This window comes from Pimephales promelas, chromosome 2 (assembly GCF_988280905.1).
Source record: "Pimephales promelas chromosome 2, fPimPro1.hap1.1, whole genome shotgun sequence".
Lineage (NCBI taxonomy): Eukaryota > Metazoa > Chordata > Actinopteri > Cypriniformes > Leuciscidae > Pimephales > Pimephales promelas.
This window is the reverse complement of record NC_142770.1, coordinates 46,984,753-47,003,361: the sequence shown is the minus strand read 5'-3', so window position 1 is coordinate 47,003,361 and position 18,609 is coordinate 46,984,753. Positions and strand designations below refer to the sequence as shown.

The 18,609-nt window shown below is 37.3% G+C and overlaps 3 protein-coding genes across 3 annotated transcripts in view; 1 reads left to right on the top strand and 2 right to left on the bottom strand.

The window, feature by feature from the left end:
- LOC120470595 (uncharacterized) overlaps positions 1–4,493 on the top strand; it is a 58,188-nt gene extending 53,695 nt beyond the window's left edge. Inside the window, exons 5-7 of the mRNA XM_089117883.1 lie at positions 325–498; positions 731–892; positions 1,714–4,493. Coding sequence (XP_088974009.1) covers positions 325–498; positions 731–892; positions 1,714–1,816 — 439 coding nt within the window. The 3' untranslated portion in view covers positions 1,817–4,493. The remainder of the gene's footprint in view (positions 1–324; positions 499–730; positions 893–1,713) is intronic.
- A 10,233-nt stretch (positions 4,494–14,726) lies between these two features.
- On the bottom strand, positions 14,727–17,154 carry LOC148997647 (zinc finger MYM-type protein 1-like). The gene is made up of 2 exons (XM_089123318.1): positions 17,088–17,154; positions 14,727–16,919 (listed from the first exon to the last, which is right to left on the bottom strand). Exon 2 carries the CDS (start codon positions 16,020–16,022, stop codon positions 14,757–14,759), a length of 1,266 nt encoding a protein of 421 aa, XP_088979444.1. The 5' UTR covers positions 16,023–16,919; positions 17,088–17,154; the 3' UTR covers positions 14,727–14,756.
- Positions 16,596–18,103, bottom strand: LOC148997646 (uncharacterized). The gene is made up of 6 exons (XM_089117864.1): positions 17,903–18,103; positions 17,694–17,810; positions 17,487–17,594; positions 17,295–17,397; positions 17,088–17,153; positions 16,596–16,714 (listed from the first exon to the last, which is right to left on the bottom strand). The coding sequence occupies exons 1-6, from the start codon at positions 18,038–18,040 to the stop codon at positions 16,596–16,598; spliced, it is 651 nt and encodes a 216-aa protein (XP_088973990.1). The 5' UTR covers positions 18,041–18,103.
- Positions 18,104–18,609: the final 506 nt, after the last annotated feature.

The window sequence follows — 18,609 nt, the reverse complement described above, 5'->3', positions numbered from 1 at the left end:
AGATCACTGGAAGCGCCGTCATACCAGCACGCCAAGACGTTTCTTTCTTCTAGAGGGCTCGTTCACTCTTCAAGACAGCAGGTACACTCTGTTAGGTTCCGAAGCAAAAAGCATCAACGCAATGTTTACTTCCGCTTTTTATATCCGCGTTAGTAGGCGGCTCGCGGAATGCAAAGATTGCATGCCAATTTTTATTGGCTCGTTTTTAATTCTATCAGAGGTAATTAGACTCCCTAGCGTGATCCCAATTCGTCAGGGAACTCCCCGACGACACGTTGGAGTTCCCAGGACGAAAGGGAACTATTGTTATTTCTCTGTCTTCAGTCTGTTAGAATGCAGTATTACAGAGAAACAGAGTCTCACCCTGACTTCAGCTCTTAAATCAACCCCTTCACACCTGAGAGAGCTGGACCTGAGCGGGAATAATCTAGGAGACTCAGGAGTGAAGCATCTCAGTGATCTACTGAAGGACCCACAATTCAAGCTGGAGAAACTACAGTTAGTGTCATTATACTGTACAGCAATTACAGTGTGACTGAAGTTTATTTATTTGAAGACAGCAGGGCTTATGTTTCATTGGTTATAGCTGTGCACTTTCTGGGTTTATTAAAGTAAAACATGTTATTCTCAATATCTCACAATGAGTCTGAGTTCACATTATATTTGTGTCAAATTCTTCACATTCATGATTTATTTGTAATATAATCTCTCTTCCTCTGTGTCTTTCTAGTCTATGGTGCTGTGGCATTACAGATGTTTCTTTTTTAACTCAGTCTTTGACTAACTCAAAAGCACTGAAGTTTTTAAAAGAGCTTGATCTGAGTTTAAATGAGATAGGAGACTCAAAGCAGCGGCTCAGAGACGATCTACGATACTCAAACTGTGTCCTGAGGTGAGGAAACATCACTGAGATATTAAAGACATCTTCATTTACCTCTGATATGTGAACAATCTTTTCAAACATTCGTGAAAGGAAATCATCAATAAACTTTATTGCAACAAAAGGTTTGTGTGAGAACAAAATGTGAAGTTATTGAAATGTTGAACACAAAGGAGGAAAGAGAAGAAAAGCTCACTGTCACAGCTTTATCCATCAACACCTGCTTTATGAACTGTGTCAGTAGAAGTGAATCATTTGAGTGTGAAACAGACTTGGTCAGATTGTAGGAAACGCTGCACTCCTGCTAAAATCAGTGCAGTTCCAGCTTCAGCTCACAGCGTCCAGCTCACATGAGCAATGTCTCTGTCTAGTGTGTTTTTACTGTGACAAGCAACACGTCACACTACTCGACACTTACTTTACTCTCAGTTATTTACTAAGAGCCTACAAACATGTTTAAACTAGAGGACAAACGCTTTAACTAAAGGTTTGTGTTTAACTCAAAATAACATTAGTATTTGCTTCCTGTGGTTTATTCCATACGCCGAACACTTATTAGTTTCTCCTTTACAGAGACTCAATATGAGTCGCACCGACACACACACACACACAAACACACACACACACACACACACATATGAACATGATTCAGGCTTTACATCTATTATATTTAAAACACAAATATCTATGCAAGATCATGTAAAGTCAGTAATTAATCTGATTACAGGAATTTAATGTAACTTATTTTTACTCAAAAACAGTAATTGAGATATTATAATTTGCACTTTGTTGCACTGAACACTGATCGTTTTCTCTTCTGTTTCACTTTACAGAGTAGATGAAGATCGATCACCAAACATCTCTGATAAAGATCGATCACCAAACATCTCTGATAAAGATCGATCACCAAACACTGATAGATGCGTTATATCATAGTGTGAAATCATCATGAGAGGAGCAGAAACCATCGGGTGATCCACAGAAGAGTCTCACTGCTGTCTATGAGGAGAAATACATGTGTGATTATTGAGTAAATGTAATTCATTCAGGTGGAAGAGACTCATGCGTATTTGAAACGTGATATTGAATGATTATGTTGGTTTAGTATTCAGCCAGATGATGGTTTAGTTTTAACTAAAGGTGGAACAGGATGAATCATGGGACTGTATTATATCCTGCAACGTCTCCACAGACCTGGGACTCACGCAAGGATCTTATTTGTGGTCTTCATCTCCGCTTTCAACTCCAGCATCCCGGATATCCTCCTGAATAAACTGATCCGTCTCTCTCCCAGCCAACACAGTCATGTGGGGCCCACATTGGTTTGACCTGGGCTATCTAACTGGGACCCAGCCAGTTTTGTCCAAGGTTTCCATGGTGGCCCCAGATGGGTTTGCCCAGATGAAATGAACACTGCTCAGTGTGCACACTACAGGCTGTTAAATGTAACACTGAATCAGTGTTGGAGTTAATGAAATAATTAATTGATTGAATAATGATTGTGCATTATTGATGAGCACCTGATTTTAATAAGCAGAATCACTGAAGACAAGAGAAACACAAGAACTAATTGCAGCCACAGCCTTAAATAAAAATCAACTGAAGATACAGTACATTAAATCTCATAAGATCTGATTACACAACTCCACAAACAGCATTACCAGCTTCACTTATTACTAACCAGATTTTCTTTATTTCTGGTAGACGTCTACAAAAGTTCCTATTGAAAATTAACTTAGATTAAGATGTTGATTATTTATTGAAAATAATAGTTTGGTTTGATGCCACCATTATGGTGATCAGTGTTTGCTTTAGTTGGGCTCTTGACTTTTTAACATTAGCTTCTCTCTGCTCAGTTGGATCTGATTGTTATGTTGAGAACAGCAAAAGAAAATGCAATCAGATGCTATAAACTGATTGATGAGTAGAATATAATCAAGTAGTGGCTTAACTCATCAGGATGTTATTCCAAATATGTTATTCATTTTGTTTTATTGTTGTGATTCAACAGCAAGAGAACCAGCACATTTTAATCAAATGATTTTTAAAACACCATTTACACAGTTTGTGTAGGGCTGGGCGATATATTGCACGATATTGTTATGCGCATCTCATCAGTAAAGCCGGTTCCTTGATTAGAAGTAAATCACCTTCACCTGCTTTCAGATGGAAGATATGATGCAGATATGAGTGTTAAATTAACACTCAAGAGTGTTAAAGTTAATGAGATAATTAAGTGATTAATTTAGTGATGATTGAGCATTATTGAAGACAGCTGATGATAACAAGCAGAATCTCTGAAGGATAAAATCACAAATTGTAAGCCACCGTGATAGTGATCAGTGTTTGCTTTAGTTGGGCTCTTGACCCTTATACTTCCACTTTAAATTTTATTTGTCTGCTGTTATTGATTTATAACAGTCAATTGAACATAGAAAAGTATGATCTGATAGTGTTATGTTGTGGTATAATCATGCTGTGATCAGAAAACTGAAACTTATTCAGATGATTTGGTTAAATTTGTTAGGAACAGCTCTGGGATAATGGAGAGTATGATTATCAATAATTTCTTATAATCCAAAACGTTTAATATAAATTGTTCTGATCAAATCACTTTCAACAGAATTTATTTAGAAACACAGACATCAATAATCAGCCTGTGAATCTCAACAGCGGTGGCAATAATAATCCTTGTTGCAGTGGCTGCTGCCAATCACAACTCATTAACTCTTTCCCCGCCAGCGTTTTTAAAAAAAGTTGCCAGCCACCGCCAGGGTTTTTGACGATTTTCGCTAAATTTTAATGACCCGCTGAATATTTTGTTCCATGAATATATGAAGATGATATATATAAAAATAAAGATCTGAGCCTCTGCTTTTAGGCAAAAAAACGTTTTTATTTTATCTTCATTTGTTCTTTTTTTATTGCCTCTTGAACAGAGGTAGGTTTTGTCAAAAACACAACATTTTGGACAAAAAACTGAGAAAAAGGTATTTTTATCAAACAAGTGCATTTAAAAGCAGAATACATTCAGATGTTGTTTCCTTCATATATAAAACTTTCCAAAATAAATTAAAAACATAAATAAATGTAAAATATATCAAATTTCCCAGGATGTAAGGGAAATGTAACTTTTGTAATAAAACTTCTGCCTCTGGCTCTCTGTGTTCTACCTCTGAATAATGAATAATTGGAATTACAATAAACAGGCCTATACACACACACACACACACACATACATATTACAATGTGGTAAATGTGCACAAAGAGAGAAATAATTTGACAATTACACCTTCATATTTAGACAGCCACACATAAATGCCTGCACACACACATAAATATTATATTGTCATAATATTATACGATCTATCTGCGGCACGTCCATGGCTAGAACTTTCTGTGACAAGTTGACAACATGTGCATCTCTCTCACTGACTACTTCGTCCCGATCGGATTCAGAATTATCAAATAAAGAGTGATCGGACTCCGAGTCCATTAACCTCCAGTACTTCAGCCATATACCTCTGCATTGTCTGTCTGATACATTCTCACTACTCCACTGTTTGAGACGATTGCAATCTGTTTCTCTGATCAAAGAGTTGCGCACTCATTCAGGACATGCGTGCGGGTCTTCCATACCGTATACCACCTAAAACACGGATACCCGGAAAATTCCGTGTTTGGCGGTGATGCGTTTTTTCATTAAACCCGGAAAATTCCGTGTTTGGCGGGGAAAGAGTTAATGGCTCCCATCATGCATTGCGGTATGAATAAATTATGATCTGAATTGCCTATGTAATGTACTTTTCCTAATTGAATATTCTGCTCGTCACCGTTGTAGAGAAGCATTGACTGAATCTTGAGGTCTGTGTGTGCCTAAAAGAGAGATTTTTTTAAACAACTTTTAAGAAATCCATTATATTATATCTCAAACTCTGGATATTTATGCATAATCACAGTTATACTGTAACCAACAGCAGAGACCACAAACATAAAGTTAAAATGATGATTGTCATAATATAACCAAAACCATTAGATCATATGTTTTCTTTGTTCATCTGGCAGTTATAACTCAGATAAAGCAGCTAAACAAAATCTATAGTTAATATAATATAAGGGTCAAGAGCCCAACTAAAGCAAACACTGATCACCATAACGGTGACTTACAATTTGTGATTTTCTCCTTCAGTGATTCTGCTTTAGGTGTCTTCTTCAATAATGCTCAATCATCACTCAATTAATCACTTAATCATCTCATTACCTTTACCACTCTTGAGTGTTAATTTAACACTCATATCTGCATCATATCGTCCATCTGAAAGCCACTACTTGATTATATTCTACTCATCAATCAGTTTATAGCATCTGATCAGTGTTGTATAAACTAGAAGTAGAAAGTAGAAATTCTGCCATGTCTTACTTTCAGCCATGAACTGCGTAGGAATCTGAGCCTCTGCTTTTAGGCAAAAAAACGTTTTTATTTTATCTTCATTTGTTCTTTTTTTATTGCCAGTTGGCAGTTGGCATGTTCCATGGCAGTTGATTAGGGCTGATTTCTGTCTCCTGACTGAAAAACTGCTAATAAGCAAATCCAGGTGATTGGAACAAAATACTGAGGCGGACTTTTACTTTCTGAACCTGGACTTTACTCTTCTGAAGAGAGTAACCTGGACTTGGACTTTACTCTTCACTTATTACTAACCAGAATGCCTTTATTTCTGTCAGACGTCTACAGAAGTTCTTATTGAGAATTAACAGAGGTTTAACTCAGTTTCATTTGAAGTCACCATAACAGTGATTAGTGTTTCCATTAGCCAGGGTCTTTACTCTTATAATATATTTAATCTCTTCTGTCTGCTGTGACAGTGTGTTTGTCAAACACATTTACAGTAACAAAAGTTCAACGAAATCAGGTGACGAAGATTATCTGGTGATGGTTTTATAATCATCATGGAAAAGCCTGATTCACTCTGGTATTTGAATATAATAATTGTTTTGACAAATTATTTTCAAAAAACAAAACCTGTGACTACCTGTGACCTGTGACCTGTGACTATAGCACAATATTGTTATGCGCGTCTAATCAGTGAAGCCGGTTCCTTGATTAGTAGTAAATCACCTTCACCTGCTTTCAAATGGACGATACGCGTGTTAATTAACACTAAAAACTATTAAAGTTAATGAGATAGTTAAGTGATTAATTTAGTGATGATTGAGCATTATTGAAGAACACCTGATGATCACTAGCAGAATCACTGAAGGAGAAAATCACAAATTGTAAGCCACCGTTATGGAGATCAGTGTTTGCTTTAGTTGGGCTCTTGACACTTTTGCTTTCACTTTAAACTTTGTTTGACTGCTGTCATTGATTTATAACAGTCAAATGAACAAAGACAGCTGTGATATGATAGTGTAGGTTGTTTTGGCATTATAATGCTGTGATCTGTAAAATGAAACTTTTCATATAATTTGGTTTAACTTGATAGCAACATTTTAGTGGTTATAAAGCATATGATTGTCAATATTTTTCTAATATTCCAAAATATGTAATATAAATTATTCTGATCAAATTACTTTCAAATGCAATTATTTAGAAACACAGACATCAATACCCAGCCTGTGATTCTCAACCGTGGTGACCACATAATCCTTGCTGCCACCAATCACAACTCATTAATGGCTCCCATCATGCATTGCGGTATGAATAAATTATTATCTGAATTGTCTATGTAAATTACTTTTCCTACTTGAATATTCTGCTCGTCACCGTTGTTGAGAAGCATTGACTGAATCTTGAGGTCTGTGCGTGCCTTTACTAAATATTTTTTTTCTTTTTTTTTTTTACAACTTTTAAGAAATCCTTTACATTATAAATTCTGGATATTTATGCAGAATCTCAGTTATGCTGTAACCAACAAAATAAATCACAAATAATAAATTCAAATGACGATTGTCACAATATAACCAAAACTATTAGTTTGTATGTTTTTTTCTTTGTTCATCTGACTGTTTTAACTCAGATACAACAGTCAAACAAAACCTAAAGTTAAAGTAAGGCTCAAGAGCCCAACTAAAGACTGATCTCTGATCTCTACACTGATCTCTATAATGGTAACCAATTACGATTTTCTCCTTCAGAGATTCTGATGGTATGGTGACTTCAAATGAAACACAGAGTAAACCTCTGTTAATTCTCAATGAAATCTTCTGTAGAAGTCTGACAGAAATAAAGTCAGTCTGGTTAGTAATAAGTGAAGCTGGTAATGCTGTTTGTGGAGTTGTTTAATCCTCCTCTGCTGAGATCTTCAGGTGATTTCATTTAAGACTGTGTCATCTCCTTTTCTATTCTCTTCAGAAGAGTAAAGTCCAGGTTCAGAAAGTAAAAGTCCGCCTCAGTATTTTGTTCCAATCACCTGGATTTGCTTATTAGCAGTTTTTCAGCCAGGAGACAGAAATCAGCCCTAATCAACTGTCAATCAGTTCATGGCTGGAATAAACACATGGCAGGACTTCTACTTTTTTTCTACTTCTACTTATACTTTATACAACACTGCATCTGATTGAATTTTCTTTTGCTGTTCTCAACATAACAATCAGATCCAACTGAGCAGAGAGAAGCTAATGTTAAAAAGTCAAGAGCCCAACTAAAGCAAATACTCATCACTATAATGGTGGCATCAAACCAAACTATTATTTTCAATAAATAATCAACATCTTAATCTAAGTTAATTTTCAATAAGAACTTTTGTAGACGTCTACCAGAAATAAAGAAAATCTGGTTAGTAATAAGTGAAGCTGGTAATGCTGTTTGTGGAGTTGTGTAATCAGATCTTAAGAGATTTAATGTACTGTATCTTCAGTTGATTTCGTTTAAGGCTGTGGCTGCAATTAGTTCTTGTGTTTCTCTTGTCTTCAGTGATTCTGCTTATTAAAATCAGGTGCTCATCAATAACGCTCAATCATTATTCAATCAATTAATTATTTCATTAACTCCAACACTGATTCAGTGTTACATTTAACAGCCTGTAGTGTCCACACTGAGCAGTGTTCATTTCATCTGGGCAAACCCATCTGGGGCCACCATGGAAACCTTGGACAAAACTGGCTGGGTCCCAGTTAGATAGCCCAGGTCAAACCAATGTGGGCCCCACATGACTGTGTTGGCTGGGTTCACTCAAGGGACTCTTCACTCAAGAAACTCTTCACGTTCGGCTTTCATCACTGCACGGAGTTTAGTAGGCATTTACGCAAACAAACAAACCCAACTGAGTCATTTTCACTTTCACGCGAACTGAGTCATTTTCACTTTCACGCGAACTGAGTCATCTCCATCTTCTCAATGAACTGAGTCACATTTCGAACAAATTGAACCGAGTCACATTACGAACAAATTGAACTGAGTCATATTCCAATGAAACTGAACTTAGTCATTTGCATGGCACTTATACTGCTGTGAACACGAACTGATTTTTCTTTATTTTTTATTTTATTTTTCTTTTATATATTTTAGTGTCCTTTGGTCATTGTTTTTTTTTTTTTTTTTTTTTTTTTTTCGAAATGGTGATTTGTCAAATGGGATTCTAATGTGATGTGTGAAAGCGATTCGTGCGCAATGACATTCAAGTAAACAGTTACTGTTCAGTGATCTGATTGACCTATCTGTTAATTCCTTTCATTATCATTTATTAATTCATTCTATTTTATATTGAAGTTTATTCATTGGTTTATTTAATATCATTTTCATTTATTTTATTTTCTAGTTAGCACTACAGACATTAATTTAAACAAGTGCAGACACACATTTAATTTTTTTTTATTGCAAGGTGTGAGACCCCGAACCCGGGACTCCAGATACCATTATAAACTGTGAATTATAGGTATTTGGTGAGCTCAGACCCAAGTAGATATTTTTCCTCCTTTTCTTTTTGCGGTGTTAAATCCCACTAATGGGTTACATAAACACTGTACCGTACCCTTTCAGTGATCACTCGTTTATGCGCGCGCACACTCACACACACAATTGTAAAAGCCACAGCGAACTCTAGCAACGATACAGGCCTGCAACACACAATCGTTGCAGGCCTGTATCGTTGCTAGAGTTCGCTGTGGCCTGGAAACAACAAATGGCCTCTTCACGCTGTTGAGCAAACAAAACAAAACCAGATCACCTGAATTCCTCCGTCAGCAAACGACTCTCAGCCACTCTTCATCCACCACGAGCACCTGCACACACTGGCATTACTGGACCCATCGGCTCACCATCATCTTCCCCGACAGCAGCAAACGAACCCCAGAGCTCATCCGATCTAGACCCGCTCTGATCAAAGTCCAGCGAACAGTTGTCCTCTTCACACGGATACGATCATCAACGCGCAGTCCGCATATAAATGTCCGTGATTCTACCGCGTTTCCGTCAGTGTATTTCCCCACACTATGAAAATAAAGAGCTAGACTGTTTGGTGTAACTCTTTTACAAATATTTCTGTGTTGTAGAAAAGTCCGAACTGAATAAATGCACAAATTAAATACTTATACAGCACTTAGATTTAGGGCTGCACGATATTGTTATGCGCATCTAATCAGTAAAGCCGGTTCCTTGATTAGCAGTAAATTACCTTCACCTGCTTTCAAATAGACGATATGAGTATTAAATTAACCCTCAAGAGTGTTAAAGTGAATGAGATAATTAAGTGATTAATTGAGTGATGATTGAGCATTATTGAAGACACCTGATGATCACAAGCAGAATCGCGGAAGGACAAAATCACAAATTGTAAGCCACCGTTATGGAGATCAGTGTCTGCTTTAGTTGGGCTCTTGACACTTTCACTTTAAATTTTGTTTGTTTGCTGCTATTAATTTATAGCAGTCAAATAAGACATCTGTGGTCTGATAGTGTTGATTATGTTATGACATATTCATGCTTGATCTAAAAAATAAATTCTATTCAGGTGATTTGCTTCAATTTGTTAGCAGCAGTTTTTGTGGTTGTATTGCATATCTGTATTTTTCTTATAACTTAAATTTTTTAATATATATTCTGATCAAATCACTGTTATCTTTATTTAGAAACACAGATATCAATAATCAGCCTGTGTATCTCAATTGTGGTGACAAAATTAATCCTTGTTGCCACCAATCACAACTCATTAATGGCTCCCATCATGCATTGCGGTTTGAATAAATTACGATCTGAATTGTCTATGTAATTTACTTTTCCTACTTGAATATTCTACTCGTCACCGTTGTTGAGAAGCATTGACTGAATCTTGAGGTCTGTGTGTGCCTAAAGGAAGGGTTTTTCAACTTTTGAGAAATCCGTCAATTATATTTATCATTCTTGACATCTTATGCAGAATCTCAGTTATACACTAACCAACAGAATAAATTATAGTCATAAATATCAAATGATGAATGTCATTATATGACCAACATCAGTTCATTGTTGTTTATTTTTGTTCATCTGACAGATATAACTCCGATGCAAAAGCAAATTAAAATATAAAATTTATATTATAAGGGTCAAGAGCCCAACTAAAGCAAACACTCATCTCCATAACGGTGGCTTAAAATTTTAGATTTTTTTCTTGTGATTCTGCTTTAGTCTTTAATAATGCTCAATCATCACTCAGTTAATCACTTAATTGTCTCATTAACTTTAACACTCTTGAGTGTGGACTCATATACACCCTCAGGTGTGTTAATTTAACACGGGAGATTTTGTCATGACGAAGAGCCGTAGTTCACTGACCAGCTGAGCCATATCGCATTAAATATCGCTGGCGATATGTCCTCGATATTAACGCGCCATAGCTCAGCTTGTCAGTGATAAATATCAGTAAAGTAAAGGAACACCAGCACCTCGACGTCCTTTTCCCACCCATGGTCGCAATCTGCTTAGTTTTAATATAAAATACAATTTGAACCAACAAGACACTTGTTTCCTGTGTTTGCTTATTTATAAATATATATGTATTTAAATGTATTAGATCCCATTTCTTATGCATGATGTATTTGAATATGTCTGTCTGTCTGTGTGTGTGTGTGTGTGTGTGTGTGTGTGTGTGTGTGTGTGTGTGTATAACATTATATTTTACTTCAGATGTAGTGGTTTAAATGAATTATAATTTTAACTAGGGCTGGGCGATATATCGCACGATATTGTTATGCGCATCTAATCAGTAAAGCCGGTTCCTTGATTAGCAGTAAATCACCTTCACCTGCTTTCAGATGGAGTGGCATTCACTACAAAGAGCCGTAGATCACTGACAAGCTGAGCCAAATCGCGTTAATATCGAGGACATATCGATATCGATATTTAATGCGATATGGCTCAGCTGGTCAGTGAACTACGGCTCTTCGTCAGGACAAAACCTCCCGTGTTAAACTAACACACCTGGGAGTGTATATGAGTCCACACTCAAGAGTGTTAAAGTTAATGAGATAATTAAGTGATTAAATGAGTGATGATTGAGCATTATTGAAGACACCTAAAGCAGAATCACAAGGAAAAAATCTAAAATTTTAAGCCACCGTTATGGAGATGAGTGTTTGCTTTAGTTGGGCTCTTCACCCTTATATAATTAACTTTATATTTTAATTTGCTGTTGCATCTGAGTTATATCTATCAGATGAACAAAAATAAACAATAATAAAATGATTTTGGTCATATAATGACATTTATCATTTGAAATTATATAATTATATATATATATATATATATATATAATGTATAATAAAGTATATTTATAACATAATTTATTCTGATGCTTAGTGTATGACTTAGATTCTGAATAAATGTCCAGAATGTTAAATAGGCTATAATAGACAGTTTTCTCAAAAGTTGCTTAAAAGAAAAAAACCTTTCCTTTAGGCACACACAGACCTCAAGATTCAGTCAATGCTTCTCTACAACGGTGACGAGTAGAATATTCAAGTAGGAAAAGTTAATTACATCGACAATTCAGATCATAATTTATTCAAACCGCAATGCATGATGGGAGCCATTAATGAGTTGTGATTGGTGGCAACAATGATTAATTTCGCCACCACAGTTGAGATAGACAGGCTGATTATTCATCTCTGTGTTTCTAAATAAGCATGAAAGTGATTGGATCAGAATAATGTTTATTAATTAATTTATGTTTAAAGAAAAGTACAGATATGCAGTACAATCACTAAAATCTTGCTAACAAGTTAAGCCAAACCATCTGAAAAGTTTCATTTTACAGATCACAGCATGATTATGTCAAAACATAACCAACACTATAAGATCAAAGATGTCTTATTTGACTGCTATTAATCAATAATAAAGCAAAGACACAAAATTTAAAGTGAAAGTATAAGTGTCAAGAGCCCAACTAAAGCAGACACTGATCTCCATAACGGTGACTAACAATTTGTGATTTTGTCCCAGCGATTCTGCTTGTGATCATCAGGTGTCTTCAATAATGCTCAATCATCACTAAATTAATCACTTAATTATCTCATTAACTTTAACACTCATATCGTCCATTTGAAAGCATGTGAAGGTGATTTACTGCTAATCAAGGAACCGGCTTTTACTGATTAGATGCGCATAACAATATCGTGCGATATATCGCCCAGCCCTAATTTTAACAGGCTTGTATATTTGTGTTCAGTTATTTCACTGTGTTAAGTTGAATTTGAGAGAAAGAAAAAAAACAGGAAAAAAAAAGAGACATGGTTAAAGTATAAATTCATCATTGGTAGAGAAGATTTAAGATCAAAATGAGTGCAGCCTATTGGTTGGGAGCACATGGTGCAACCTGGGAGAATCAAGGTAGCTGATTGGTCATTGAAACTCCACATCTCCAAACTCCACCAGGTGTGTGTGATTACTGGGAGCAAGAGGGATCTTTGTTTGCAGTAAATGTGCTTCTCCTACTGAAGTTGGTGGGTTTTGGTGTTTAAAAAACCAAAGGAGAAAGACTGTTGAAAAAGCCACAATGTTTCATCAACTTTGAGATGCAACTGGTAGGACAAAGACTTATTTTTCTTTAATGACTACATATTTTGTGTATGTTTGAAAGGTGTTTAATGCTAGTAGTTTAGCATTTTACTTTCTAACTGCATAACAGGCTTCTTTACATTGCTGTTAAGTTGCTGTGTAAATTGTGAATGTTTGACAATGGTGTTTGTACTTTTGGTGCACTTAGTTTGTAGTGACTCATATCACATATCTTTTTCTGTGTAGGTTATTAAGCTAACCTTCTGGAATTATCATTGAGACAAGTACAAAAGAAGATCTCCAACAATCGTCTCTGTTCCACCGCTGCTTTGCAGTCAAGTTGGAAACATAAAATTTGTCCACAGTGTGCACATCGTGGCACAGGAAACTTGGCCTACAGACACAGAGGAAAAGAGGGAAAACAAAAGGCAATGTGGTAACCCAGATAGCAAACTGACATTGAATCAACGTGGAAATATGACATCGAAACAACGTTGATCTGACATTGTTTTGCTCATCGAATTAACGTTGAACCAACGTCAGACGCGTCATTCTTTCAAAACTAACGGAAAATCAACTTGAAATCAACGCGTTGTTTCAACGTTATGAAAGCAAACCAATTTTCGATTTTCATTTAGCTTTGAAGAATGCCGCGTCTGACGTTGGTTCAACGTTAATTCGATGAGCAAAATCAACGTTGTTTCAATGTCATGAGAGACGTCGTTTCCATGTTGATTCAATGTCAGTTTGCTGTCTGGGAAGATAAAACATTCTGCAGTTTTAACAAAAAATGTGTGCTCATGTGAGAAGACGCTTGACTGGCGATGGAGGTTCGAATATCAGTAAAGGTCGGCACCCAAGGGAGCTGCATCTCCTTCCAAGCCTCCTGGAAGTATCCTTCAAGTTTTTGCAGGGGTTGGGTTTTGATGTAAAAAAAAAAAGTTGCAGTCTCCCCACCCGGCAGGTTATTTTTTATTTTTAAAAAGCGCTGTGCCCACTCGTATTCATCCTCCAACAGCGCAATCTGTGCTCTCCCTAAAACCTTATTGGTTTTGTGACTGGACACCTAATCCCACACAAAAAACACAAAATCAGTTAAGAACAAAACAGATAAACAAGCTATATTCCAAGACATAAAAAATTCTATTGAATTTTATATATTTGACAAACACTCACTTTTATAACAATGCCTTCTCCATGCTGGAGTATCGAGCCGCTGCACCTCCTGGATCATCATGTTCTGCGAAACACCCCTGTGGCCAGTGGCGGTTCTAGGATTTTTCTGTAACAGGGGCCATTAAGGGGCCACATGTTACATTCGGGGGCCAAGTACAGGGTACATTCAAGCACACAAAATAATTTTTTCAGTACGGTGCAAATACACTTCAGCAGTTATTCCTTTTCAAAAAAATGTGCCAGTAAAGTTCTTAATGATTTTTTTTTTTTATTATTTATTTATACTGTGCATAAATCACACAATAAGGTAAAGTGCAGCAGAGCATGGCAAATTCAGAACAAAAAAATAATAATAATAAAAAAAGAGGTAGTTTAACATGTACGAATGTTACCATAACACAGTTTCCAAAAACAATAAAATTTACAGTGTGGATATATTTACCAAAACATTTGTTTTTTATTTCTCATCTTTCACATCTTGTCAGAAAAACAAATTGCAATTTAAGCCCTTTTTTGATGAGAAACAATTTTGAACATGCAAAGCAGCATTAACATACTGTAGTTAGAGCAACAACTTGCACCTTTCAGCTTAAACAACTGCTCTTTTCTTATGTCTGTCTCTTACTCCTGGTGACATCATCTGCTCTTTTTTAATGAGATAAACAATTTCCCCCTCTCTCTCTCTCACACACACACACACACTTACTCACTCACACACACAAACACACCTCAAAAAAGAAGAATTCTCCGATTGCTATGCTTGGAGCTGAAACGCCTGACAAATTCATCCAAATCTAATGACCTGGCCCGTCGGGATTCAATGCTCAGGACACCCAAGTGACTCAAACGGGCATCACCCATGGTTGTCCTCAAGTGGTTTTCAATAAGCGCTAGAGCTGAAAAGCTTCTTTCACAAGAAGCACTGCTCACCGGTGTAACTACAGCAATCTTGCAAAGCCTGAAAAGCTCATGGAACACCTCTTTGAAAGGCTCCAGAAAAGCAACAAACTCAAGGATTGTGGTCAATCTCTGCATTCCACTTTTCTCTTTCCTATCCAGCACTCTCTTGATCTGATACATCTCATTTGACAAGTCCTCAACATTTGAGTCAAAAATCTTTGCAAAGGAGAAAAGAGCCTCTTCCTGCAAAAAGGTAACACTTTGTGGGTGAAGTGCTTGAATTCCCTTCATAATTTTGCAGTTTGGTTTAGAGAACCGCCTTTGCAACTCACCAGCCATTGAATCAAGCACCGGGTAGTACACATGTTTCTTAAAGCTTTCCCCATCATCTTTATTGACACGACGCTCACCAGATGGTGCAGTTATTATGTAATCACACAATCGTGTGTTCATCTTTGGCTGCCTCTTCTCAGTCTTTTCCAAGCTGAGGTCACATTTTACAGCCATTTCCTCAACCTCTTTCCACAGAGACTCAAAATAGGCCTCACTCCTGTATTGCTCTAATGTGTCCAGCAATGATTCTACAAGAGTGACTGCTGCTGCTAGATCCAGTGAGGGGGACTGTAACATGTCAGACAAAAATTTGGACTGTCCAAGGACTTTGTTGAATGTCATTAGAACAGCGATGAAACTAACATCAAGTTGAGCTAACAAACTACGAGCATCTGTTGCCTGATCACCATCCTTTTCCTGCCCAATTTGCTGAAGAACACGGTACACTGCTGGAAGTCTATCAAGCATATTGCGACAGGCTGAAAATCTGCAAGCCCACCTGGTGTCACTTAATGAAGGCATTTCACGGGGTTGACCACCATACATCTCTTTCTGGATGTCATGCCATTTTGTGTGCACGTAAGATCCTGATAGGAAATGATGTAATTTCTGCATAAGTGAAAAAAAGCAACCTGCCTCAGTCACCGATTTAACACTATCCACAATCACAAGATTTAAACAGTGAGCCTTACAATGCACATAAAATGCATATTTTGCTACCTCCTGAATTCTTGTGCAAACGCCAGAGTGCTTGCCACTCATGACGGCAGCTCCATCGTAGCCCTGTCCAACGAGGTTGCTACGATACTCCAGCCCATGTTTTTCCAAGCATTTTACAATCAGTGTACTTAGACCTGCTGCATCAAGCTGTTCGGCATTCACAAAATCAAGAAAGCTCTCATTGATGGTACCATTATAATAATACCTTACAACAAAGGCACATCTGCTCTTTCTTCTGCAGGTCTTTTGTTTCGTCTGCGATTATGCTGAAGACCTCGCTTTGTTTAACTTCCTTGATTATGTCAAGTTGAACCATCTCTGCAAGCGTTTCTAAAATTTCATTTTGAATGTTCTTACTGGTGTATTTTGCATTCCCATGTGCATTCATGCGTTTCTCAATTAATGAATCGTGCTGTGCAATTGCATCCAAGATGGCTAAGAAATTGCCGGGGTTATCCGAGCCTTCAGATTCCCTGTGTCCACGCTGAGAAATGTTTTGAACCGCTGTTAAGAGCAGAACCTGAGCAATGGTTTTGATATACATCTGGTTCTCTCTAACTCTTTTTTCCCTTTCTTTGTTTATTGATTCGATCATGGAGGGTTTTTTTTCAACGACTAATTTGTGCTGTGTCCAAGCAAACACAGCACTTCTGTGATGTTCTGATTTGCAATGATCTCTAAAGCCACCATTTCTGCACAGTGCTTTTTTCCAATTAGAGAACCCTGATTCTGACCTGAATATAGACATTGGGGCACTTGGGAGTGAAAAGTGGCGACAGGGGTAGCAAAAAACAGAGTCTCTAGAGACAGAATACTCCAGCCACGTAAAGTCTTTGTACCAGGTCTCAATAAATGCTCTCTTCCTGTTCCCGTGCTGTGTCTTGGGGAAAACCTTGAGAACAGGTTGCACTGGATCATCTGCTCTGGATTGGGAAATGTCTGAAGAGAAGCAAAAAAATATATTTTTTAAATAACTTCTTTCTGAATTTGACCTTTTAAGTTTCATAATCATGTCGTCGCTTATAAAAAATAAATTATTGTTAATGAACGCATAATTTTTTAAATGTCCATTGAGAACTTCAACAGGATGAAAATATATAGGCATACCATCAGGTCCAGGTGGAGCAGCACAACTTCTCTGCACTGAACCTTCTGCTAGGCACCGGGGAATGTCTACAAGAAGCAAATGAAAAACAATTAAACATAACCACTGAGTCAGTACCACATACATTGCATGCAATGTTTCTCTCATCTTATTTAAAATATGCACACACACACACACACACACACACACAGTAGAAGATAGTAGCTGACCGTTAGAAGCAGCACTAATCTGGGGAATCTGGTTTGGGGTTGAAATCATCAGGTTCGCTCTCATTCTGGCTGTCATTATCTGAGCCTGTGCCTTCACATAGAACTAAAACAGAAATATGTGTCAGAAAAACACTCATTTTCATCGGTAGTTCCCCAGCCAGCAGGAAAAAAAAAGCAAAGGTCTCTGTAGACTTGGACTTTATCAGGAAGTCCAAACTGACTTCGGGTCATCGGGTCGTCCCCTGACTTCGGACCCCGGAGCATCACCGGCCGAATCTCGGCAAAGTAGAGGCTAAACCACTGGGGAAAAAGAAATAAATACATTCAAAAACACACAAACACACACACACACACACACACACACTGTCAGTTATAATGTCACTTTGAAATCAAACGTACAAGTTCCTGTTCAGGGGTCAGAGGAACTTCGGCGACTTGCGATGCGGCCGTTTTGTGCTCTTTCACCGCCACGCAACAGCCGTTCTCGGTGTGTTTTCTCCCCTGCCATTCCTCGACCTGCAAACACACAGGCGTACACACTCAATGACAGGTCTCACTAATAATCAAAAGCTACACGTGAATTAAAAAGGTTATTAAAATACACTTACGGTCATGTTGCTGACAACGCCGGGCCGCTGAAGGTGTTTGAGCATGACGACCGCCTCCAAGTAGTAGAGGACCAGCAGGCGTTCGTCCTTGTCAAGCTCCTCCCCGGATATGGCATCTGGACCCTGGAGTTTTCCCATCACGGCCAGGAAATCCCAGAGAGCCACATCGAGGATCTCCACACAGTCTCCCGGCTGCTTCTGTTTGCCGTAAGTGAGGTACCTGAGAAATAAAACAGTACTGTTGAGCACACCTGCGTTTTCCGTTTAATAAATATATATAAAAAAGAAAAAGTGTACCTTTTCGGTGTAATGCAGGCCTGGTGAGCATTTAAACATGCAGAATTTATTTTTTTTTATCTTAAAAGAACTCTTATTAGAACTCTTAAGCCTGTATTTACTTGATCAGAAATACATTATTATATTTTATTAATATAATTATATTACAGGCCAGTGATTGTTCTCATTATCTTCCTCTTCTGGGATGCTGCTCTTTTTCTTTTCAAATTTCAAGGTTTTTTTTAATGTGTTTCCTATTAAAATGAAGCTCTTTATGTTCAGTTTACAAATATTTGGTCACATTTTCTCATTTCTAATTAATTTAAAACTTGTGAGATTTTTGGAGAAATAAGCAGAAAAAGTTTCAGCTGCCAGGTTGTAATGGCCCATTGACACCCATTGTATAATACTGCGATCTCATTACATATATT

Excerpts from the sequence above, each read along its gene's own strand:
- LOC148997647 (XM_089123318.1), bottom strand. The coding sequence starts at position 16,022 with ATGAGTGGCAAGCACTCTGGCGTTTGCACAAGAATTCAGGAGGTAGCA.
- LOC148997646 (XM_089117864.1), bottom strand. The coding sequence starts at position 18,040 with ATGGGAAAACTCCAGGGTCCAGATGCCATATCCGGGGAGGAGCTTGAC. Across the intron at positions 17,398-17,486 it reads GACTTCCTGATAAAGTCCAA|TTCTATGTGAAGGCACAGGC; the intron begins GTCTACAGAGAC and ends TTTCTGTTTTAG. Across the intron at positions 17,154-17,294 it reads GATTAGTGCTGCTTCTAACG|ACATTCCCCGGTGCCTAGCA; the intron begins GTCAGCTACTAT and ends TGCTTCTTGTAG.